This window comes from Pseudorasbora parva, unplaced genomic scaffold (assembly GCF_024679245.1).
Source record: "Pseudorasbora parva isolate DD20220531a unplaced genomic scaffold, ASM2467924v1 scaffold_106, whole genome shotgun sequence".
Lineage (NCBI taxonomy): Eukaryota > Metazoa > Chordata > Actinopteri > Cypriniformes > Gobionidae > Pseudorasbora > Pseudorasbora parva.
Window position 1 is genome coordinate 741 of NW_027125081.1, and position 27,242 is coordinate 27,982.

At 41.0% G+C, this 27,242-nt stretch overlaps 1 protein-coding gene across 1 annotated transcript; it reads left to right on the forward strand.

The window, feature by feature from the left end:
- The first annotated feature begins 916 nt into the window (after positions 1-916).
- Positions 917-25,211, forward strand: LOC137065647 (A disintegrin and metalloproteinase with thrombospondin motifs 20). The gene is made up of 18 exons (XM_067437297.1): positions 917-1,057; positions 1,540-1,721; positions 4,785-4,921; positions 5,188-5,305; positions 5,757-5,852; positions 6,103-6,269; positions 6,423-6,552; positions 6,795-6,921; positions 7,462-7,672; positions 9,218-9,382; positions 16,447-16,611; positions 16,692-16,811; positions 16,983-17,084; positions 17,515-17,679; positions 17,786-18,052; positions 18,557-18,718; positions 19,033-19,209; positions 25,152-25,211. Exons 1-18 carry the CDS (start codon positions 927-929, stop codon positions 25,152-25,154), a joined length of 2,625 nt encoding a protein of 874 aa, XP_067293398.1. The 5' UTR covers positions 917-926; the 3' UTR covers positions 25,155-25,211.
- Positions 25,212-27,242: the final 2,031 nt, after the last annotated feature.

Here is a 27,242-nt window from a genome sequence, read left to right on the forward strand (position 1 = left end):
TACACTGATACACATCTGATATTCTCGCACTGTTCACCTTCACTTAAGTCATAATCAACTTTATGTGAATACTCCACAAAATGAGCATTTGGACATCCGTCTTCTTCCATTTTGCTCTAAACTATAAATCAGTGTTTAATAAATGCTGTGAAATCATTGAACTTCACGAGACTCTACAAGAGTGATTCCTGAAAGGTATTCTGCAAAAACCCAAACACCTTTTAAAGAAGAAAAAAATTATCCACTGACTTTCAAAGCTGCGACAGAAACGACTTTCAACTTCGAGGACCTTGATAGAAATGTAGTGGAGTAAAAAGGACGATATTTGTCTTTCAGATGGAGTGAAGTTAAAGTCAGAAGTTTACAGAAAAAAAAACAGATTTAGAAAACAGGTTACCGCATTTACATGACTACATGCATTGTCAGATTAAGAACGTGCATGTAAACGCATGCACAAAGAGGTTAAAAAGTGTTTCAGATGTGAATATCGGAAGGAGCGGTGTTAGCCATGCAGAGAGAGAGAGAGAGAGAGAGAGAGAGAGAGAGAGAGAGAGAGAGAGAGAGACTGTAATGAGTTCTGTCGCTCTTATCGGGCCGTTTGGGTTTCCTTATCGCGTGTGCCAGCGACGGGCCAGCGTAACGCAGAGAGACAGACGCCAGCCTGTCCTGCATTCCTGGAGAGAAGGATTCGGTTACGGCATGAAGAGGCTCGAGGTCTATGTCTGTGCGGACACTCACACACACCGATCTCAGCAAACACACACAAGTCTCGAGAGCTTCATCCTCCAGTCCTGCAGCGTTTGAGATTCACTGACTGCAGATCTGACGGAGCATTTGATAGAAGATTCAGTTCCACAGAAAGGCACTTTCTGATATATATATTGTGTGTGTGTGTGTGTGTGTGTTTGCAGCACTGCAGACATGGCATGTGTGTGAATAAGGAGATGGACATTAAGCCGGTTCATGGTGAGTGGGGCCCCTGGGGGCCGTACAGTGTGTGTTCCAGAACCTGTGGAGGAGGAACACGCAGCACAGCCAGAGACTGCAATAAACCTGAGTGAGCACACACACACACAAACACGTACGCACACACACACACACACAAACACGTACACACACGCGCACACACACACACACACAAACACAAACACACACACATGCACACTTACTCTCACTTACTCACAGACACACTCATATTCACACATGCACACACCCACGCACACACACATGCACACGTTCACATTCACACATGCACACACACTCATGCTCGCACATATTCATACACATACTCTCTCTCTCTCTCTCTCTCTCTCTCTCTCTCTCTCTTTCTTTCTCTCTCTCACACACACACACACACACAAACACACACACAAACACACTTACAAACACACACACTCATACACTCATTCGCATACACACACATTCAAACACACACACACTCATACACACACATACTTGTGCACACACACAAACACACAGACACTCACATAAATGCACATTCTTTCAGGTTGTAACACCACAACTCTTGATGGTTCTCAGGCCGAGGAACGGAGGGCGTTTTTGTGTGGGCCGCAGAATGAAGTTCCGCTCATGTAACACGGATCCGTGTCCCCGCGGCCGGAGGGACTTCAGGGAAGAGCAGTGTGCTCAGTTCGACGGGAAGCACTTCAACATTAATGGCCTCCCACCCTCGGTCCGCTGGGTGCCGAAATACAGCGGCAGTGAGTGTCAGAACACACACACACACCAACACACACAGCCCCTAAACCTCCCCATATCAGGAAATATTCTGCAGTGGTGTCAAGTCCAGCTCATTTAAGTCCGAGTTCAGAGAGGGCCGAGAGCGAGTTCTGAGAGGGTTGAATACGATTCGAGAGCGAATTTAGAGAGGGTCGAGTCCGAGTCGAGAGCGAGTTCAGAGAGGGTTGAGTCCGAGTCGAGAGCAAGTTCAGAGAGGGTTGAGTCCGAGTCGAGAGCGAGTTCAGAGAGGGTTGAGTCCGAGTCGAGAGTGAGTTCAGCGAGGGTTGAGTCCGAGTCGAGAGCGAGTTCAAAGAGGGTTGAGTCCGAGTCGAGAGCAAGTTCAGAGAGGGTCGAGTTCGAGTCGAGAGTGAGTTCAGAGAGGGTTGAGTCCGAGTCGAGAGCGAGATCAGAGAGGGTTGAGTCCGAGTCGAGAGCGAGTTCAGAGAGGGTTGAGTCTGAGTGGAAAGCGAGATCAGAGAGGGTCGAGTCCGAGTCGAGAGCGAGATCAGAGAGGGTTGAGTCCGAGTCGAGAGCGAGATCAGAGAGGGTTGAGTCCGAGTCGAGAGCGAGATCAGAGAGGGTTGAGTCCGAGTCGAGAGCGAGATCAGAGAGGGTGGAGTCCGAGTCGAGAGCGAGATCAGAGAGGGTTGAGTCCGAGTCGAGAGCGAGATCAGAGAGGGTTGAGTCCGAGTCGAGAGCGAGATCAGAGAGGGTCGAGTCAGAGTCGAGAGCGAGATCAGAGAGGGTCGAGTCTGAGTCGAGAGCGAGATCAGAGAGGGTTGAGTCCGAGTCGAGAGCGAGATCAGAGAGGGTCGAGTCCGAGTCGTGAGCGAGATCAGAGAGGGTCGAGTCCTAGTCGTGAGCCAGTTCAGAGAGGGTTAAATCCGAGTCGAGAGCGAGATCAGAGAGGGTCGAGTCCGAGTCGAGAGCGAGATCGGAGTGGGTTGAGTCTGAGTCGAGAGCGAGATCAGAGAGGGTCGAGTCCGAGTCGAGAGCGAGATCAGAGAGGGTCGAGTCCGAGTCGAGAGCGAGATCAGAGAGGGTCGAGTCCGAGTTGAGACTGAGTTCAGAGAGGGCTGAGGGTTGATCCATGCAGGCACTAATGAGGAATATATATATATGATCATGTTATGATTTTGACCTTCTTTGACGGAAATAAGCCAAAGGGTTTAATATGGATTCGTATTGCCTGTATGTTTGAGAAGTGTGGAGGAAGAGACAGCTGGTGAACTTAGATATTTTTGGTGGAGATGATCATTTTATTAGTAATTAAACAAGGTTTCAATTTCTCTGTGACACTTTTGCCCTAATTTTTAAACAGTAAATATATAAAAAATAATAGTTGAGACAAATAATGTAGCAGCAATGTGACTTTCTGGAAAATGCAATTACTACACGATGCCAGGTGGAAACTTGCAGAATTCTACACAGCACAAACTACTAAGCATTAGCTGTCAAAATGCTGAGATTTTATGCATATAGGCTACAGAAATGATTAGTTCTTAATCTTTGTGCTTTCGCTCCATACTGTATGTCTATGAAAAATGGAAGTTGTCCAAGTTCAAGATCGAGTCTCGAGTACAAATCACTTTTTCTGCATTTTTACTTTCTCAAAAAAACTCATACACACACAAAGTACAGTGGCAGTGAGTGTCCTGTCAGAACACACATTCACACTCTCTCACACACACACACAAAATACAGCGGCAGTGAGTGTCCTGTCAAAACACACACACACACACACACACACACACACACACACACACACACACACAGCTGCTCCTGCGTTCAGAGATGAGTGTCAGATCAAACCTGCAGCTATTATTGTAATGGTTTTATTCAGGCAGACAGACACACCCGCAGACGGCCGTCAGGACTGATGGAGGAGCCTTACAGCGGCGCCTCACAATGCAAATCTACTGAGCTCGTCAAACTCTGTTGAATAGCACACAATCACTGTCCCGACTGCATTCATGCATTTGGCAGATGCTTTTATCTGAAGTGAATGCTGTATAGTTACTCTCTGACAGATGAAATGGAGAAATCACATTGGTCTCTGTCAAAGAAAAACACTTCAGAACAAACGGGCCGCACTCAAGTGCTGCGGTTTTGCCAAAGTCATGAAGTCAAGTGCTCTTCTCATCTCTCTCTGATGTGTCTCATCTCTCTTTCTGGTGTTTCTCATCTCTTTCTCATCTTTCTCTGGTGTTTCTCATCTCTCTCTCTCTGGTGTTTCTCATCTCTCTCTGGTGTTTCTCATCTCTCTCTCATTATTGTTTGGTGTTTCTCATCTCTCTCATCTCTCTCTGGTGTTTCTCATCTCTTTCTCATCTCTTTCTGGTGTTTCTCATCTCTCTCTCATTATTGTTTGGTGTTTCTCATCTCTTTCTCATCTCTCTCTGGTGTTTCTCATCTCTCTCTCTCATTATTGTTTGGTGTTTCTCATCTCTCTCATCTCTCTCTGGTGTTTCTCATCTCTCTCTCATTATTGTTTGGTGTTTCTCATCTCTTTCTCATCTCTCTCTGGTGTTTCTCATCTCTCTCTCATTATTGTTTGGTGTTTCTCATCTCTTTCTCATCTCTCTCTGGTGTTTCTCATCTCTCTCTCATTATTGTTTGGTGTTTCTCATCTCTTTCTCATCTCTCTCTGGTGTTTCTCATCTCTCTCTCATTATTGTTTGGTGTTTCTCATCTCTCTCATCTCTCTCTGGTGTTTCTCATCTCTCTCTCATTATTGTTTGGTGTTTCTCATCTCTTTCTCATCTCTCTCTGGTGTTTCTCATCTCTCTCTCATTATTGTTTGGTGTTTCTCATCTCTTTCTCATCTCTCTCTGGTGTTTCTCATCTCTCTCTCATTATTGTTTGGTGTTTCTCATCTCTCTCATCTCTCTCTGGTGTTTCTCATCTCTCTCTCATTATTGTTTGGTGTTTCTCATCTCTTTCTCATCACTCTTGTGTTTCCCATCTCTTTGAAACTTATTGATAATGTACAGAAAAATATTGCAGTGGTTTCACGTGTCACACTCATCGCTCTTGTTTCTCAGTTGTGATGAAAGATCGCTGTAAACTCTTCTGTCGTGTCACGGGGACGATGGCGTACTATCAGCTGAGGGATCGAGTCGTTGACGGAACACCATGTGGACCAGACACATATGATATCTGTGTACAAGGCCTCTGCCGGGTATGAAACATCCCAAAAAATGCTTATACTGCAGTTTAATATTTACTATAGTGCTGCATGATTACTGTATTAATATACCATGATATTTATAAGGTAATTGAAAGAATAACATGGTACAACTATGACATTTATCCATAAACCATCACGTTACCACAGTATGTCTAAAATAAGAATGTTAAATCTATGGTATGTGCATATGGTACATTGTGTGATGCAAATGAAAACTGACCATCTTGATTGTGTGTATGTGTGTGTGTGTCTCTTAGCAAGCAGGTTGTGACCACGTTTTGAATTCAAAGGCAAGAAATGATAAGTGTGGTGTCTGTGGAGGAGACAACTCATCGTGTAAGACCCTCGCTGGAACCTTCAACAATGCACAATATGGTGAGATTTATGTGTCAGGTGTTTCTTATCACTCGTCTCATTTTTTTCTTTTTTTACTCTATGCTGTTTCTCATCTCATTCTCATCTTTTTCCTCATTGTTGGGGTTAGGGTTGTTCTCAGGTGTTTCTCATCTTTTTCTCATTACTCTCTGGTGTTTCTCATCTCTTTCTCATCTCTCTTGGATGTTTCTCATCTCTTTCTCATCTTTCTCTGGTGTTTCCTCTCTGGTGTTTCTCAGCTCTTTCTCATCTCTCTCTGGTGTTTCCTCTCTGGTGTTTCTCAGCTCTTTCTCATCTCTCTCTGGTGTTTCCTCTCTGGTGTTTCTCAGCTCTTTCTCATCTCTATCTGGTGTTTCTCATCCCTTTCTCATCACTCTCTGGTGTTTCTAATGTATTTCTCATCATTCTCTGGTGTTTCTCATCTTGTTCTCATCACTCTTTTGTCTTTTAGGTTATAATGTCGTGGTTCGGATTCCTGCTGGTGCGACCAACATAGATATAAAGCAGGTCAGCTACTCAGGATTACCAGAAGATGATAACTACCTCGGTGAGTTCAGTACATATATTAACAGGCCCCATTACCCTAGTGTAACAGTGATGGTATCAGATGATAATGCCATGGTCCTCTGATACAAGCTATACATTCTGAATGCTTTCCATATTCACATGCCATGATATTTACATGGTACTTCAGTGAAGAATGTGTATGTAAGCTAATTCAGAAAAAAAACAGAAATCAGGAAACATCTGACATCTGATCTGTCCAGTTTTGATCCTTCTCGTCCTCTGATCTGTAGCTCTGTCTGACAGTCAGTCCAACTTCCTCCTGAACGGGAACTTTGTAGTGTCCATGTTTAAAAGGGAAATCACCTTTAAGGGAGCAGAGATTGAGTACAGCGGATCCAACACTACAGAGGAACGGATCAACTGCACGCAACGGATCGAGGAAGAGCTTGTGCTGCAGGCGAGTCTTAAACTTTTGAGTTAGCTTTTATTTTTAGATTTTCAGTTTTTATTTTAATGTCAGTATTATAATTTATTTTCAATATTGCTTGAAGTATATCAGGGCCTTTTATACCACTGATTTATAGGCTTTGTGAATTTCCTGTCGTCTCAGGTTCTGTGTGTGGGAAACTTGTATAATCCTGACGTCAGATATTCCTTCAGTATTCCCATCGAGGAGCAGCGGGAGCAGTTTGTCTGGGATCCATCAGGCTCGTGGCAGGAGTGCAGCCGCGTGTGTCAAGGTTCTGCTTTCTTTCTGGGTCTTTTGCCTGCAACCATTTTTGGTTTTCTGGCCTGAAACACCTTCTAATCACTGTCTGGTGTTTCCCATCTCTTTCTCATCTCTCTCTGGTGTTTCTCATCCCTTTCTCATCTCTCTCTGGTGTTTCTCATCCCTTTCTCATCACTCTTGTTTTCTGCATATAATCACCTATATAGTTGAATACAAGTCACTTATGCTTCATGTGTGTGTGTTCATCTGCAGGAGAACGGCGACGGAAGGCTGTGTGTGTTCGTAAGAGTGATCACCTGGTGGTTTCAGAGCAGAGGTGTGAGTATATACCTCGACCCAGAGGTGCGATGGAGCCCTGCAATAGCGACTGTGAACTCAGGTACGTGCACACAAACAGTTCCCGTGTCTTATTCTAGTGATGCATCAACAGAAAAACTGAAAGCACACATTCTGCAAACACTAAAATGCTGAGATATTTTTAAATGTCTATTCTGCTTTGTTTACATTTTAGCCTATAGATCAAATTTGATCAAATGGAAAATTAATTGCATTTTGAATTGAATCATTGTAATATGGAAGGCCGTTTCCACCACACAAAAAAAAAGATGCGCAATTGCGAGTTTCTCAGATTTCTGACTTTTTATCACGCAATTGCGAGTTTATATCTCAGATTTCTGACATTATATCACGCAATTGTGAGAAAAAAAGTCTGAATTCTGAGGAAAAAGATCGCAATTAATCTTTTTCTTTTTTTATTTACTGGCGGAAACGGGGTTCCATATTGTACAGATGCAAATTTTTTAGACACTTTTTGGCAGACAATGTGATTACATTTCCTTGAAGTTTCTTGGCTAAAAATGTGAACACACCAGGAAACCAAACAAACCGACCGCTGAATGTTTTTCTCTGTGCTCCTCAGGTGGCATGTGGCGGGCCGTAGCGACTGCTCCAGTAAGTGCGGTCCAGGTCACCGTACGCTGGATGTGGTGTGCATGCGCTACAGCCAGAGCAAGAGACTGAGTGAGCGCGTGGAGAGCCGCGCCTGCACAGACCTGCCCAAACCACAGACGCGAGAAGCCTGTCATGGGGACTGTCTTCTCAAAAGCTGGCAGTATAGCACCTGGTCTCAGGTGACCTACACTACAGCTCATATCCTCACTTACTGAAGTGCCCATATTATGCTCAAAGATTTCAAAGGTTGCTCATTTCTTGAAGTCTCCCACAATATGTTTGCATGCATTCAACATCAAAAATGCTTCAAGGAAGGATTCAGTCTCTCTAAACCTCGCCTTTCTGAGAGCTGCTCTGCTCTGATTGGTCAGATGACTCGGTCTGTTGTGATTGGTCAGATATTAAATGCTCATGAAAGCTGTGAGGGGGCGATTTTTTTTTTATAGCTCATTCGTTTACATTATATAAAGCCTTAAAGTTCTGCATAATTAAGGGCATGGCCACTTTGAGTGACAGGTGGATAGCCCTTTATCTGCTGTCTGTTAGTCATCACGTCACCTAAGCTCCACCCACATCCCGCCTCTTTGCCTATTTTATGTTATCCGGGCGTATCACGCAGCCAAGATGGCAACAGCTAGCTCATCTCTACTCTACACTTCAAAACTCACGGACACTATGTCCATATTTTTTTTTACAGTCTATGGTTTTACTGTATCGATCTCATCAAAGTGGATTTGATTTGGCAGCAGAAAACAGTGTCTTCTCCACATGAACAACACCAACCAAACTCTTCCAGTCTCAGATAAAGCTACAGTGTTTGAAGGCAGGGCAAAGCAGATGCTGTTCAGCCAGTCAAGACCAAAGGTGTACATTATGCAAATTAGTTAAAAACCTATGCAGGTTCAGCAGAAGTGACTGAATTACTGACAATGTGTTTCAGCTTAGAATCGCTTCTTTCTTTTAGGAGACCAAAACTACATTTATCTACACTTTGGTCTTTGAAAGTTTGCTGACCTTTTAGATTCACAAACAGCACCTTTGCTGACCTTTTAGATTTACATTACACACAAAATGAAAGGCCATATCAAAAAAAAACAATAGGGCACTTTAAAACTGATATAAAAACCTAAACCCTCAAAATGTGTTTCGGGAACACTTTTCAAACAGCTTGAAACACTGGTTAAACTATATATTTATTTTTGAAATGTGGTGATTATTTCTCTTTTAGGGTCATGAATATGCATGCAAAAGTTTGACACAAAATGTGACCAGCCTTTACAAAAAACAACTTTTGTGTTGGGGTCAAATTGACCCACCATTTTTTGCCATGCAATTTTATTAACACTGTGAAAAACAGCATAGAGTCAGAAAAAAAAACAGAAAACCTCTATTGTAGCTTGCAAAAGACTAAAATATGAAATGCTGAAATTTAAGACTCAAAATTGAAGACTCGCCTTCTGAATCATTCAAGGAAAGTTCACTGTTTCTTTCATCTAGTTGAGTTTCATAGTCCAAAAAACTCTGTGAAAATATGTTTTTGGTTGTTAGTTTTTTAGTGTTGCAGAAGTGTGAGAAACACATGTTACCCTCACAAGAGAAGCAGAAACAACAGCTGCAGAGGATTTTTACATCGAGTGATTTTGGAATATCAATTTGATGTTTGGAACAAAGGATCTGCATGTGATTTTTCTCGTTGTTTCTCTGTGTTGTGGCTGTGGTTGCAGTGCTCGAAGAGCTGTGGGCGAGGGGTTCGGACGCGACAGGCGTTCTGCATGAATAATCTGGGCCGCAGACTGGTGGAGCGAGAGTGTGACGAGCAGCAGAGAGTCGTGAGCGAACCCTGCAGCGACGTGCCATGTCCCGACTGGAGCACCAGCCAATGGAGTGAGGTACTGATGCCAAAAACCTGACGTGGTCATACTCAATTCGAGTCAGAATATGTGTCTGATTCTGCTCCATTGGGCTATAATTATGGGGCGTGTTTCAACCAAACCAGGAAAGACCTTTATTGGACAGACCTACAACCAATCAGAGCAGCGGAGCGATGCATAACGTTAGTTGTCAAATGTTAAAAGAACTCAACTGCACTGTGTTGCCAAGTGCTTTTTTCCCCCCGCGGGTTGTTTTCCATGTCCGTGGGTTGAAGCGACCTCAATTATGTGATATATAGACCCAGGAATGCGAATTATAGCAGGCAACCTTGCCAAAATAACACACATTTTACCCCCCAAACGATCTTTGCCGGCGTTGTAAAAAAAAGAATTTAAGGATACACAGTTACTTACCAACATGATTATCATTTCTGAGAGAAATAGTGAAGGTGAATGCATATACTAACAAGTTCTCCGTTTAGGATTAGAGCAAATTCAACCCAATTGCCTTTGATGATATGGATGATTACATTACTGTTGATCATCTGTCAATCATCATCTAAAGCCTGCCCTGATGATTTCATAGGTCCGAACTGTTTCTGTTCAGGCATAATTACTCCTCTATGGATCAAGTCCAGACTGAACTGCCTGAGCTCAAATGTTGTGGGGTTGGGGGGCTGAGTTTGGCTGCCATCCAGGCTACTGTTGTGCAGTATCCATCCAAGGAAAACTGCTTATCAAACAAGAAAAATGTTGGATGGGGCTTGATTCTGTCTATGTTAGTGATGCGCAGGTTGATCCAAAATGAGCAGTTAGCCGCGGTTACGAGTCATCCAAAAATATTTTTAATGATATTTCGGTTCACGGTTGGTCAGATCGTTTGAAATAAACATGCCAATTAAACCTTTGTAATTTATTTAGTAGGCTACTAGACACAATTTAATATGAAATCCATTGGCAAGTAGGATCCTCTGTATTCCAGCATAAGTACAGCCTGTGAGCGGACATTCAGCTCCGCAGGTCGTGAAGAAACACGCTGAACCCAGGGACGGCTGATTTAATATTATTATACACAGTGCGAGGAAAGCTAAAAAAAAGTAGGCTAATCTTCTATTTTAGGCCACTGACTGCACCTTATAGCCCTTTTAACCCCTTTCTTGACGTGGGACAAAATGCCTGATTAGCGATTTCCCAACATGCTGAACTGAGCAATGCCATTGTACCATCTTAATAGGCTACTTTTAAATGCATATAACTCAGTAATATCAGTTTTATATATTTTCTGAGAGGGGGCATAATTTTTGTTGGGAAAGTTGGGGGAGAGACGCACACTTCGATTAGTATGGATAAACACATGCAGCATCTTAACCTGTTAAGCTGATTTCTAAATTTTGAAAAAATCCTAAGAAATGTATACTCAGACTAAAACAAATACAGTTTGTGAATCCTTTGCACTAAAAGCATAATTATGGTCTCATTTGAAAGCAGACACCTGGCAGTTTACTGTAAAGTCAAAATGATAATATTTTTTATAATAAAAAAAAGCTATAATAAGCTTCAAAGTTTTGTAAAGTTATTAGAAATTTATTTGTATGAAATATCTTTATGAAAATAAAATTGAAGTGGGCCTTGGAGAAATCTAGAAATGCACTACAGCTAAAGCCACAAGTCTGACCATGTTATATTTCAGATCTGAAGATGATCAGTCTAAAACTCTGAATTTTATTAAACGTTTTACAAGATCGTTTCATGTGATTTTATTTTGAGATATCTCTAAAATATCAACTGATGTTTATTGCCATGTCTTCTCAGCTTTCATTCTCTATTTTGCCTCTATTGTTTAGAGGTGCAAACTGCCCCATTCAGTTTGTCTCCCCGGCACACATTCACACTTCTGCGGACTGGTTATGGCTCTAATTATTATTCTTTTGTCTGCATTATAATTACTAACGATTCTCTATTCAAACTGTTCTATTCAAACCTCATTTCTAAATCAAACCTCTCACTTTACCCTCACTGAGACTCTATTGAATGCATTTCGTCCAAATAAGCATTTCAGTAGTTTTACATTTAGAAAATGTTCATAAAAATAAAGTATTTACTCAGTGGCAGGTGCATCTAGGGCAAGCTAGCATGTTAGCTTAGCACACCAGCAAAACAACAATTTATACGATTAAAATCATGTTTTATTCAAAACTTGCTTCATATCACTTTATAATTTATAAGTCGAGTGTTTTATATAACAATATGTGATCTCATGTAGCTTCGGGTCAAAAAATCTGACAGAAAATATACAATGCTAAAAGCTATGTGGAATAGCATTGCATTATAAATATCATCTATTATGAAACCACCCAACATGGCATAAAGAACACAGACCAACCATATATTGCCGCGATTGTGTGTTTATTGTCTTAAAACGTGTCTATCTGGATAAAATAGTGATCTAACGATCGCTAGAAAGCAGCTTTGGTCATGTCAGATACTTCCTGAATGTCACATGGTGTGTCTGTTCTTCATGTGTTCCACATTGGGTGAATTTTCAGTAGTACAGCTTTCCAGCGCCCTCCGGCTGCCAGAATGAATTGAAAACACAGCATATCACAGTATACTGCGCTCATAATCACACATCCGCGGATTTTGGATAAAGATTGAATAAATAATACTTCTCTGTATAGAAATTTGACTCAAACATGTGAGAATCTATCAATATTTCTCCACATCTGCACACATTTGAAGTAAAAGCCCTGAGGGAAGTTGTTTTGTCGAGTGTATTCATGACGATCACAGAGGAGTATTTTATGAATGGGAGCAAATGACGCGCATATTACAATCAAAAGGTAGCGACGCCCAAGATCATATTCATAACTCCTGGCACATATTAACACATTACGGTCATTATAAGACTTTGAGAATAAAACAGAGGTAACAAAATTAAACTTTAGTCTTAGATCTTTTTAATGATGTATAGTTTGTCAAGGTAATTACTTACATCTGATAGTAATTTTGAGCTAATTTAAGCATAGAGAGTTTCAGCACGTCCTCGTCCTCATGACGGTTATCAGGTTAATTGTTAAGAAAATTAAATTAAATAAATTACTAAATTGATGCGTAATGAGCATTTCCTACTTTAAAAAAATGCGGGTCAGGAAGTGGTTTGGGTACAATATTTTCTTTTTTTTGCGATCTGAGTTGTGGGTGGGTTAGTTGAAAACGTTGGTCGGGTGCGGGTTGTTTATACATTGACCCGTGCATCACTGGTCTTTGGGGAATTGATTGGATGGTTGTGGGTTGCTATTGGTGGATCTCATGTGAGTGACAGGTGGCCCCCCCTCGTCATCAGAGAAGAGATGGAAGAGAGAGGGAGGGGAATATATTCTGATTCAAGATTACGAGGAGCATGAATTTAACTCAATAATGATGTGCACCAATAAATCATTTAGAATAAATACTGCAGCATTACTTCAACTATTACTATTAAACTATGACTTTTAACATAATCAATAATTCATATAATTCAAATAATCAACCAGTCGGTACCGTCCAGGATGGCGCAAATATATGCTTGTCGCAAAGATGAAATCGAATGGTGTTCTTGTCCAAGGAAGGCATACGCCAAAATGGCACAGAGAATAAGATGGTGAAGAAATAAAAGGCAGAGGGAATGGCCATGAAACCAACGCACTGTGTGTGGGCTGAGACTTACAGGAACAACCTGCTAAAACAATTTGCCCAATATTAGAGCAGGTCAGGCCCCGTCCAGGGCCCGAAACAAAGTTCAGAGGCCCCTGGAGAAAAAATCCTCCTTGAAAACGAACAGAGTCAAAAAGTTAAACTCGGTGAAAAGCTCCATGCTATCAGACCTCCCTGGCCTGCCCAAGGAGGGGCCTCGTCCTGGAGATGGTCGGATCGGTGGGCCCTCTGGATGGCTGGTTCGAGCAAAGACGGACTCAAAATGGGCCATCCCCGTTTTGTTGAGGAGAGGGTGAAACCGGACCGAGGAAATGGTGTGCCGGAAAGCCCATAAAAAGAGGTGTGCTGTCAGTTGGGCAAGAGACTTCCAGGAACGACCCCCTGAGAAATGAGCGGGTCCGTGAAGTGTAAGGCGTGGGTTAGGCTCCTCCCCAGGGAGGACGTACCATCCGGGGCCTGAATTTACTGCTCAGAACCTCCATGCTATCAGACCTCATCTTGGGCACGGGCAGGTTGGAGGCCCCCCATCTGGAGGGTGGGTTCAAGCAAAGTTAGACTCAAAACGACTCGTCAGGGTTTTGTCGGGGAGAGGGGGAAACGGACAGAGTCTGAAAGCCGAACTTGGCAAAAAGCTCCAAGCTGATGAGCCTCCTGGCCGGCGACCGGGGAGGGTGTGTCTGTTCCGGGCATGATCGGAAAAGGTGGGCCCTATATGTGGGCGGTGGCGCGCCGAGATAGACTCAAAACGGGCCGCCCGGGTTTTGTCGAGGAGGGGCATGTTAAACCTGAAACACAGATGGTCGAGGCCCAGTGGATTTGCACCCCCGCCGCCGGGTCCATCTCGAGGGGTGCTTTCCTTTTTTTATTTTCTCCCAGTCGAAAGGAACTTGAGACGCGCTAGGGTCAGGCCATTGCCCGGTTTGACAATAACCGCTATGGGCAAAGTGTACCTCACTGCTTAACGCATCGAATGTCAGGCGCCGCTCCGACCCAGGGGTTACCCGGTTGATCCTGCCAGTAGCATATGCTTGCGAAACTGCGAATGGCTCATTAAATCAGTTTTGGTTCCTTTGATCGCTCCAACCGCTACTTGGATAACTGTGGCAATTTCAGAGCTAATACATGCAAACAAGCGCTGACCCGGTCCTCTCGGGGGTCAGGGACATGTGCATTTATCAGATCCAAAACCCATCCGGGTGTGTCCGGGCGTTCTCAGCCGTCCGGATACCCCGGCCGCTTTGGTGACTCTAAATAACCTTGGTCCGATTGCTTGCCCTCCGCGGCGAGGACTCATTCGAATGTCTGCCCTATCAACTTTCAATGGTACATTTGGCACCTAATATGGTGACCACAGGTAACGGGGAATCAGTGTTCGAGTCCGGAAAGGGAGCCTGAGAAACAGCTACCACATCGAAGGAAGACAGCAGGCGTGCAAATTACCCATTTCTGACACAGAGAGGTAGTGACAAAAAATAACAATACAGGACTCTTTCGAGGCCCTGTAATTGAAATGAGCATAGCCTAAACCCATGGGCGAGGACCCATTGGAGGGGAAGTCGTGAGGGGAGCCACCACCTGTCCCGAACCCTGCCTCCCAGTGCCCCCCCGGATGCCCTTAGCTGGGTGTGGTTGAGACAGACTCCAAAACGGGCCGCCCAGGTTTTTTTGAGGAGAGGGCACGACAAACGTGTCGTTGAAACACGGACGGGTGAGGCCCGGCGGATTTGCACCCCTGCCGCGGGGCCCATCTCGAGGAGTGCTTTCCTTTTTTATTTTCACCTGGTCGAAAGGAACTTGAGACGTGCCAGGGGCAGGCCATTGCCTGGTTCAACAAGAACCGCAATGGGCAAAGTGTACCTCCCCGCTTAACGTGTCTTACTGGGAAAACTAGGTAGTTGCTGGTACAGGTGTTAGTGAGGCCAGCAGGGGGTGCTCACCCTGTAGTCTGTGTGGGTCCTAACACCCCAGTATAGCGATGGGGACACTATACTAACAAAGAGCACCGTTCTTCAGATGAGACGTTAAACCGAGGTCCTGACTCTCTGTGGTCGTTAAAAATCCCAGGATGTCCTTCCGAAAAAGAGTAAGGGTGTAACCCGGCATCCTGGCCAAATTTGCCCATTGGCCTCTGTCCATCATGGCCTCCTAATCATTCCTATATCCTGATTGGCTTCATCACTCTGCCTCCAGTCAGCTGGTGTGTGGTGAGCGTACTGGCACAATATGGCTACCGTCGCATCATCCAGGTGGATGCTGCACATTGGTGGTGGTTTGAGGAGACCCCCCCCCCCCTTCAATGTAAAGCGCTTTGAGTGCCTTGAAAAGCGCTATTTAAATCGAACAAATTATTGACGGAAGGGCACCATCAGGAATTGGATCGTCTTAATTTGACTCAACACTGGAAACCTCACCCGGACACGGCATTGACAGATTGATAGCTCTTTATCGATTCTGTTTGCGGATGTTCGGGACGTGGTCAGTCGGATCGTTTGAAATAAAAATGCCAATTAAACCTTTGGAATTTATATAGTAGGCTACTAGACACAATTTACTATAAAATCCATTGGCCAGGAGGATCCTCTGCGTTCTAGCATAAGTGCAGCCAGTGAGCACACATTCAGCTCGGCAGGTCGAGTCATAGAGGCGAGAAGAACCGACTCAACCACAAGACGACTGATTCAATATTATTATACACAGTGCGAGGAAAGCTAAAAATAAGAACTTTAATCTTCTGTTTTAGGCCACCAACGGCATCTTATAGCCCTTTATTTGACTCCTTTCCTGATGCGGGACAAAATGTCCGATTGGCGATTTCTCTCTACACACTGTTTTTGAGTTTATGAAGGCCACAGAAGTTTGGAGGTCTGAAGCTATTGACTCTGCATAAAGTTGGTGGTTCTGCGCACTGTGAACCTCAGCATGCGCTGACCCCGCTCTGTGATTGTATGGGGCCTTACTCTTCGTGGCTGAGTTGCTGTTGTTCCCAATCACTTCCACTTTGTTATAATCCCACTTACAGTTGAGAGTGGAATATTTAGTAGTGAGGAAATGTCAGGATGGACTTATTGCACAGGTGGCAACTTATCACGGCACCACGCTTGAGTTCACTGAGCTCCTGTGAGTGACCCATTCTTTCACTAATGTGTGTAGAAGTGTCCACATGCCTAGTGCTTGATTTATACACCTGTGGCCATGAAGCGATTGAACACCTGAACTCAATGATTTGGAGGGGCATCCTAATACTTTTGGCAATATAGTGTACACATCATTGGATCTTTAATCAAACTGTGTAGAAACTGAGCTGAGTGCTACGCATTTAAAAAAATAAAAATAACATTTTAACGTTACTTAAAATGCTTAAACTAATCAGTAACTCTGGCTTTGTTCAGTGTCTGGCGACGTGTGGGAAGGGCGTCCGACACCGGCAGGTGCAGTGCATTCTGGGAGACGAGCATCTGAGTGAGGCGCGCTGTGACCCAAACACCAAACCCTCTGCGGTGGGCAGCTGTGAGCTTCCAGAGTGCGCATCCTGGCAGATTGGAGGCTGGAGTACGGTGAGGAAGACACCTCGGCTGGCTCTGTCTGGTGTGTGTGTGTTCAGTGTTTGTGAGTGTGTGATGTCTGTGTTTTGCAGTGTACGGTCAGCTGTGGCCAGGGCTATCAGAGGCGCGCGGTGAGGTGTGTGTCGGGAGCGTACGGCGAGACAATGGACGACAGGGAGTGTAACGCAGCCGCCAAACCTCAAGACAGTCAGGTGATCACACACTCCATACACACCGGGGGACGAAGCTGGGCCATTTGATAATGTTTTTGAAAGAATTCTCTACCAAGTAATAGTTTAACTGGTATTGTGGAATGGACAACATCATATTTAACATGAATCTGACGTGTGTGTGTGTGTGTGTGTGTGTGTGTGTGTGTGTAGGACTGTGAGTTGTCAGTTTGTCCTCATGCAGTGTTTAACACACCTAGACCAGCAGAACCAGGTCAACGTCACACACAGTGGAGATATGGGTCATGGACAACTGTAAGTAAAACACACACACGCACGCACGCACGCACACACACACACACACACACACACACACACACACACACACACACACACACACACACACACACACACACACACACAACAGTGGGGAATTGGGTCAGGGATGACTGTCAGAAACACAGACACACACACACACACACACACACACACACACACACACACACACACACACACACACACACACACACACACACACACACACACACAACAGTGGGGATTTGGGTCAAGGATGACTGTCAGAAACATACACACAAAAGCACATATTCTCTCTCTCTCTCTCTCTCTCTCTCTCTCTCTCTCTCTCTCTTTCTCTCTCTCTCACACACACACACACACACACACACACCCCACACACACACAGACGTGATTGTGCAATATCTGAGTGTGTGTGTGTGTGTGTCAGTGCTCGGTGTCATGTGGTGAGGGTCGGCGGGAACGGTACGTCAGCTGCAGAGACGCTCAGGGTGGTGTGGCAGAAGACTCGTCCTGCGCTCACCTGTCCCGTCCCGCAGACACATCTGTGTGCTTCAGCCCCTGCGGTCAGTGGAGGGAGGGAGAGTGGACGCCGGTAAGTCCACACAAACACACACACACACACACACACACACACTTCACCTGCATGTACTGCGCAATCACACACTAGTTCAGTTTCACATGACTGTTTGTGTCTGCAGTGTTCGGTGTCGTGTGGTGTGGGTCGTGCCACGCGGCGGGTCGTGTGTATGAACCATCAACATCAGCTTCAGCTGCACGAGTCGCTCTGCCACCCGGAGGACCGGCCCAGCTCTGAGCAGGAGTGTGTGTCCGCGCCCTGCCAATCCTCCTACCACTGGCCCAACAACCAGCCATACTTACCTCACGACCCCAGAAGCCACCCTGGACATCACAGCTGGAACATCCCGTCCGCAGACAACCAGTGGAGGACGGGCCCATGGGGAGCGGTGAGAGCAATTATTCCTATTGCTACTGAGATACTGAATTCGGGATTTTCCTTAGTTGTCAGTTATAATCATCAAAATTAAAAGAAATAAACATTTGAAATATATCAGTCTGTGTGTAATGACTGAATATAATATACAAGTTTCACTTTTTGAACGGAATTATTGAAATAAATCAACTTTTTGATTAGATATTTTTTAATGCTAATTATATGACCAGCACCTGTATACTCACACACAAACTCGCAAGTATGCTTACACACACACACACACACACACACACACACACACACACACACACACACACAATTCAACTTCCCGCTGGCATTTAGGCGAGTAAACAAGCTGCTGAGAGTTGTGCAGTGTTTTTACTGGTTCAGAATCACATGTATTACACAGTCCAGAGTGTTTCATGTGAATTATTGAGCATTAAAGGGTGAGTGTGTTGAATTGGTGTCATATCGTCTCGGGTACATGTGCTCACTGTAGTGCGTGTGTGTGTGTCAGTGCTCCAGCTCATGTGAAGCTGGCTTCCAGCGGCGGGTCGTGGTCTGTCAGGACGCAGACGGCCGAAGCACCAATCACTGTGATGAGAGGGTCAAACCCGACCAATCAAAGAGATGCGATTCGGGACCCTGTCCTCACTGGAACTACGGCATCTGGGGAGAGGTGAGACTCACTCAGCTAACATCATTAATGCAAGATCAACCCCACTTCATCTTCATATAATACATATTTAATTAACATCATGTCAACTTAAAGTCATATATTATATATGACTAATGTTATATATGACTAATATATGACTTAAAGTCATATATTATGTTTAATAATTATTAATATATAGTATTTATATTGAATGATAATTATTATTTAAAAAAATATATATTGAATAATAATATTTATAATAAATAATTACATTCAATTACGCCTATGGAAAGTCCCCACAATTCACAAAAACCTAACGTGTGTGTGTCCTGTAGTGCACGCGGTCATGTGGTGGTGGTCAGCGGACTCGGCTGGTGGTTTGTCAGCGGCCAAACGGGCAGCGGTTAAACGAGCACAACTGCGACATGCTGGACAAACCGGCCGATATGGAGCCGTGTAACAGCCAGGCCTGCACCGGATCCGCTTCCTGGCACAGACGAGCATGGAAGCCGGTACGATAGCAGCTCTCTCTCTGTGTGTGTGTGTGTGTGTGTGTGTGTGTGTGTGTGTTTTCCAAAGCCGGACGGGTCAAGTGTTCAGCCGGCTTTACTCTTCTGTTTACAGTCAGGGTCACTCTTTCGGCCACACAGGCCATTTTCACATGAAGCCATTAAAAAAACACCACTATTTAAAGGTTCAAGCTGCAAAAAATCTTTGCAAAAGTCATGTTTTTCAGTAAAAATATCTAAACTTTCTTAAAGGGTTAGATCACCCAAAAATGTAAATTCTGTCATATATTCTTCATGTCGTTGGACACCTGTGAGTCCGTTCATCTTCAGACACAGATGAAGATATTAGTGTTGAAATCCGATGGCTCATTGATCCGATGGCCTTCATTGACACCAATGTCATTTCCTCTCTCAAGACCCATAAAGGCACTAAAGACGTCGTTACAAAGCCCATCTCACTGCAACGGCTCTACAATCATTTATGAAGAGACCAGATTAGTTTTGGTGCGCATAAAAAAACATCTAAATAACGACTTATATAGTGATGGGCCGATTTCAAAACAAAGATTCGAACCATTATGAATCAATGAATCGATTCATGTTTTGGATCAAACGCCAAAGTCACGTGATTTCAGCAGTTTCACATGCGATTCGAATCATGAATCGATTCACTGATTCATAACGGTTCAAAGCTTTATTTTGAAATCACTTTATAAGTCGTTATTTAGTTTTTTGTGCACAAAACGAACCTCGTCGCTTCATAAAATGATTGTAGAGCCACTGTAGTGAGATGGACTTTGTAACAACGTTTTTGGGTGAACAAATCCTTTAATATCCTCAGTAATTTTGCAACTCCAGTGAATGTGTCTTGATTTAAGAATGTTTAGATATTTGAGCAGAAACACACGGATCAGAACTCGAGTTATGTTCTGTCATCTAAACACACAAGTGTATATTTGTGTATAAGAGTTTAATATTTTAAATATTATTATGACAATTACCCAGCAGCCATTTATTGTATATTGTATCTTTGTACAGAATGAGTATTTTTAAGTTCAGTTTTATATATATATATATATATATATATATATATATATATATATATATATATATATATATATATATATATATATATATATATATATATATATTATTTAATAATTTTAAACTGGTGCTCGTGGTCTGACGTCGACTTGTACAGAGGAAAATAATGGTTTTTAGTGTTTCTTTTTTTGTTGTTGTTTCTTTCAGTTTGTGATGTGAAATTAGTTTTTAAAATATTAATTAAATACGACCTGTAGTCATTTTTACAAGTAGGTTGATGTTTTTGCAGTGGATATAAACATATCATCGTTCAGATAATGATTTGACAAATGTTGCGATACTCTGACGTGGCCTGAAACACTCAAGGAAAACTTGACAAATTCAATAAATACCTCACCGTTCAGTCTTCATGTCGAAATGCACTTGCAAAAAATGTAAAACACTAAGCAGCAATGTACAGAGCCTTGCACACGACCAAAAAAATACTGCATCATTCCCTCGTTTTAAGTAAATAGTGTGCAATATAATAATTAATTCCCTTGTTTTAAATATGTTGTTTGCAATATAATTATTTGATCCCTCTTTGTACGTAAATCACGTGCGATATAATAATTTGATCCCTCTTTGTTCTTAAATTGTGTACGACATAATAATTTGATCCCTCTTTGTATGTAAATCGTGTGCGATATAATAATTTGATCCCTCTTTGAACGTAAATTGTGTGCGATATAATAATTTGATCCCTCTTTGTATGTAAATCGTGTGCGATATAATTCGATCCCTCTTTGAACACAAATCGTGTGCGATATAATAATTTGATCCCTCTATGTAAGTTAATTGTGTGTGATATAATTCGATCCCTCTTTGTACGTAAATCGTGTGTGATTATAATAATTTGATCCATTGTTTTAAGTAAGTCATGTGCGATATAACAATTTGATCCCTCTATGTACGTAAATCGTGTGCGCAATAATAATTTGATCCCTCTTTGTACGTAAATCGTGTGTGATAATAATTTGATCCATTGTTTTAAGTAAATCGTGTGCGATATAACAATTTGATCCCTCTATGTACGTAAATCGTGTGCGCAATAATAATTTGATCCCTCTATGTACGTAAATCGTGTGCGCAATAATAATTTGATCCCTCTTTGTAAATACATTTTGTGTGATATAATAAGTTGATCACTCTTTGTATGTAAATTGTGTGCGATCTAATAATTTGATCCCTCTTCTAGTTGTACGTAAATTGTGCACGATATAATTTGATCCCACTTTGTACATTAATTGTGTGCAATATAATAATTTTATCCCTCTTTTTATGTAAATCGTGCTCTATATAATAATTTAATCCCTCTTTGTACGTAAATCATGTGTGATATAATAATGTGATACCTCTGTACGTAAATCTTGTGCAATATATTAATTGCTCTTTGTTTGTAAACAGTGCGCAATATTATAATTTGTTCCCTTGTACGTAAATCGTGTGCAATGTTATAATTTGATCCCTCTTTGTGCGTAAATTGTGCGCGATTATAATAATTTGATCCCACTTTGTGCGTAAATTGTGCGCGATTATAATAATTTGATCCCTCTTTGTACGTAAATGGTGTGCGATTATAATTTGATCCCTACTTGTACGTAAATCGTGTGCGATATAATAGTTTGATCCCTCTTTGTATGTAAATCGTGTGTGATTATAATAATTTGATCCCTCTTTGCATGTAAATCGTGTGCGTTATTATAATTTGATCCCTGTTTGTATATAAATCGTGTGTGATTATAATAATTTGAGCCCTCTTTGCATGTAAATCGTGTGCGTTATTATAATTTGATCCCTGTTTGTATATAAATCGTGTGTGATTATAATAATTTGAGCCCTCTTTGTACGTAAATCATGTGTGATCATAATAATTTGATCCCTCTTTGTACGTAAATCATGTGTGATTATAATAATTTGATCCCTCTTTGCATGTAAATCGTGTGCGATATTATAATTTGATCCCTGTTTGTATATAAATCGTGTGTGATTATAATAATTTGAGCCCTCTTTGTACGTAAATCGTGTGTGATCATAATAATTTAATCCCTCTTTGTACGTAATCGTGTGTGATATAATTTGATCCCTGTTTGTACGTAAATTGTGAGCGAAATAATAATTTGATCCCTCTTTGTACATAAATTGTGTGTGATATAATTTGATCCCGCTTTGAACGTAAATCGTGCACACAATATTATAATTTGATCCCTCATTTTAAGTAAATCGTGTGTGATTATAATTAGTTCCCGAATAAAGATTTGTTCAAATTAATTAGTAAAACATGCTGACAAATTAGTACGTCTCAGGAGTGGTTTATTAATTTGTGGCCACGATATACATATTTGTTTTTCACGCATGTCATGTGCAGGGCTCTGTAGAAATGTAATCAAACCAAACGACTAAAAATGTCAGCCTCGTTCTGTAAAGTACTGTGATTGTTGGGTTCAGTGTAGTTTATTTCGACCTGCTTGTCATCAGGTATCAACACTGAGATTGGTGCTAATAAGGATTCAATCACTAATTACTGTTTACTTAGTTGTTTTGTCTAATGTAGCACAGAGTTTTAACGTGTTATATTTGGTAACACTTTACAATAAGGTTAATTTATTATAGTTAGTTAATGTGAACTAACAATGACATTTATCGATCTTAGCTAATGCTTGCTGGTGCAAATTTTAAGTTTTTGGTGTCTTGTTACTTCATCGGTATGGTACGAAACTTGATAAATGTTTTGGCACTTGCGATGTAAACACACAAACAATTATTTGGATGATTCAAAAAGGTTTTCACACTTATGCTCCTCACAGTAAAAAAAAATTGTGTTAAAACAAATGTTTCCCTTAGTGGAAGCGTTTGGTACTGCGCCCACACAAACGCTCTGAAAGCTCATTTTTTGAGATATCAACCTCAAATTTGGAACACAACAAAAAGGGAATAAATGGATTATAACTACAACATAAATATAATTCAATACCATAAAATACTCTAAAAATACAAAATATTAAATAAAATATAGAACTTTAATTGAAATTAAAATAAATTCTGTGGTTTTTGACTAGAGTTGGTAACATTAGTTAACGCAGTGTGAACTAACATAAACATCTTGATTAACTTACATTGAGGTTAATAAATGCCATGAAGATATATTTGCTCATTGTTAGTTTATGTTAGTATAGTTAATGCTTTATCTAATATGAACAAATGAGACCTTATTGTAAAGTGTTACTCATTATTTTTGTATCAATGTTCTTATACTCGTAATGCGCATAGTAAACGTCTGTTGAGGTTGCAGTGGGATTCTGCAAACTACACCTTGAGAGCATTTTAGCTCTTATTTACCTCTTATCAACTATTAACAATGATAATTCTGGAAACCACAACCTATCGACCCATTCAGACAGTGATCGATCGACATGGGGATTTTTTATTGAACCTCTTCGATTAATTCCCATCTCTGTGTTTATGAGGAGGCGACTTTTCAGGTTCGTATGATAACGCCTCCCCTAGTTTCATCAAACACATCACATTATTCTTTATTGTTATTCATATTTTCTCAGTTTCAGAACACAAATACCTCTTTCATGCCATGTGTTTAGTCGTTCATCTGCTCGTTGGCCATTTCTAGATGTGTTTGAAGGATTTCTGTTAGTTTTATTTATTTGTTTACAGCAGAAGATTCAGAGCTGCAGCTTCTTCATGTCTCATTTTGTTTTGAACCGTGAAATAACTGTATATTTTTATTATTCGTTTCTCCTCGGATCCACTGATTTCTGTCTCGGTTTGTTTTGTTCTCATTTCTCTCTCTCAGCTCATGAATTTTCTTTCCGGCCTTATCATCGCTCATGATGTATGTGTTTGTTTTTTCCATGAATATGTTCCCGCTCAGTTTAACTATTTCACACTGTAAAAATTATTAAAATTCATAAAGGTTGTGAACATTTGTGTTGTTTCTTAGTCTGTTGGGCGTTTAGTCACGTCTGAGGGTGGTTTTATCCACGTATGTTTGTGAATATGTGTATTGCGGCTTCTAGTTTATTATAAGTAAATAATCATTCTGCATTTAGTGTCTCAATTGTTATAAGTTCATAAATAATGCAGTATTTATGAACTTATAACAATTAAGGAGAGACTAAATGCAGGATTTGAAAATTAATTATCAAAATGCAGTTTTGATGGATTTTAGCAAATGTGTCTGATAAAAGTACATTTGCAACAATCCTGGGATTTTCTGTTATTATATTACATATATTATAAACACACATGTATTATATAAAAACAAACTTTTGTAATTATCTATATGTGTATGTTAGTGTATATATATATATATATATATATATATATATATATATATATATATATATATATATATATATATATATACATATAGATGTTGTTTATAAAAAAAACACTAAAACTTAAATAAAAATGATATAGACATATATAAATAATAAAAAACATGTAAAACTATTGAGACTTCAACTAAAATTCTAATGAAAAATTTAATATTTAAAATATTAATTAAAATCAAAATGCTACTAAAGTAACATTAATATATAAGCAAGCTTATTAAAATCAAGCAACTTTGTTTTCGTGTGCCTAAAATCAAGCCTAGTTTTATTTGAATAGCATCATGCATTGAGGTAAGATATGGAAACTATTATTCATAAACATCTTTATGTGCCGAAATATGAGCCGAGTTGCAGCTTATAGAAATAACTCCGGACTTTACTTTAGACCCTTACTGCTGTTTCTTTAGATTGAATGAGTTTATTCACGCACAGAGAGCACTGGAGAGCTGTACTTTATGAAATCCTGTCTTGCGTCTTGTAACTTTTATGATGTTTTCTTTAACGTTTATTTAGTGAACTCCCAAGAGCAGACGGAGCGAGTCCAAATCAGTCCTGTGCATCTGGGAATCATTTGGCTAATGGCTGGGCTGTGATGCGTTTGGCTTTGCTTTTACAGCAGCGCTGATATTAATCAGAGCTGGCAGAGTCCTTCATCTGAGAGCTAACACAGTGTTTATAGGGATGAAAAACCCAAGAACAGACTCGTAATCAGGGTTTTGTATTGCACTTAAAAGCATTTTCATATTTCAGTCTCGCTGCACAAATAATCCCATCGGTTTTGAAATGACAAACAAACATCCATAATCGTGTGGCTTTGAGTCCTGAAAACCATTTAAAATCCATATGTTTTAATGTTTTACTTGTTACATTGCAAAAATAAAAAAAAAAATTATTTCTTAGTTTTCCAGCACAAATATATAAAAGTTTTCAAACCAAGATACATTTAGTGGAGTAGCAAATTGACAAAAGATATTAAGTCTTGCTTACTAAAAAAAAAAATCATACAAATGAAGTGAGTTTATGATTAAAACAGGAACAAATATCTGTCAATAGATTCAGAAACATAAAACCTTCCAAAAATACATTTGGTTCATTTTAAACAAGCAATACAGTCATTTTCAAACAATAATTGAGTTAAAAAAAACTACCCAGCAGGGTGGGCAAACATTTAACCCAACCGCTGGGATAAAACAACCCATTTACCGAGTTAAAACAACCCAACCGCTGGGTTTGTCCATGTTCAGCCTTGGGTTGTTTTAATAGTGAATAATGCATTATAAAGGTATTCATAATATATGGTAAAATGCATTATATAATTTCATAAGTAATTATAACCAAAGTTAACATGCATTATAATATTCACAGATACCTTGTTACATTTGAAATTGGTTGTTTGTTGTGTTTTAATGGATTATACTTTCTAAACGTGTATTATAACTGTGGTTACAATTATTAATGAGAACATACAGTGCATTACAAGGCATAATCAATGCATTAAAATCATTTTGTAATACATTATACATAAAGCAAGGTGTCACCATAAACTTAATTCAAAGGGAAAATATGATTGTTTTTCTGAGCCCATTAACAGATAAAACTGAAATTATAATCTAAAACATTTTGTGTTCTAAAAAATGCTTTGATTTATATACACTATATTGCCAAAAGTATTGGGCCGCCCTTCCAGATCACGGAGTTCAGGTGTTCAATCGCTTCATGTCCACAGGTGTATAAATCAAGCTCTAGGCCTGCAGACGCTTCTACACACATTAGTGAAAGAATGGGTCGCTCTCAGGAGCTCAGTGAACTCAAGCGTGGTGCCGTGATAGGTTGCCACCTGTGCAATAAGTCCATTCCTGACATTTCCTCACTACTAAATATTCCACGCTCAACTGTTAGTGGGATTATAACAAAGTGGAAGCCATTGGGAATAACAGCACCTCAGCCACGAAGTGTTAGGCCACATGAAAATCACAGAGCGGGGTCAGCACATGTTCTGGGTCACAGTGCGCAGAAGTCACCAACTTTCTGCAGATTCAACAGCTTCAGACCTCCAGACTTTTCAGATGAGCTCAAGAACAGTCTGTCCCTGCATGACTGCACTCCAGTGCACAAAGCGTCGCTCCATAAAGACATGGATGAGGAGTTTGGTGTGGAGGAACTTGACTGGCCTGCACAGAGTCCTGAGCTCAACCCGATAGAACAGCTTTGGGATGAATTAGAGCGGAGACTGAGAGCCAGGCCTTCTCGTCCAACATCAGTGCCTGACCTCACAAATGAGCTTCTAGAAGAATGGGCAAAAATCCCCATAAACACACTCCTAAACCTTGAGGAAAGCCTTCCCAGAAGAGCTGGAGCTGTTAGAGAGGGTGGGCCGACTCCAGATTAAACCCCACGGGTTAACAATGGGATGGCATTAAAGTTCATGTGCGTGTAAAGGCAGGCATCCCAAAACATTTGGCAATATATTGTATAATTTATATTGTATAATTTAAAATAAAATAAATTTAATTTTTCTTTATAGACAATTTTTGTTTTGTTTTGTCATATAGATAACTCCAAGAGCTCATATATATTTACTAGATGTTTTTTATAACATCAAAT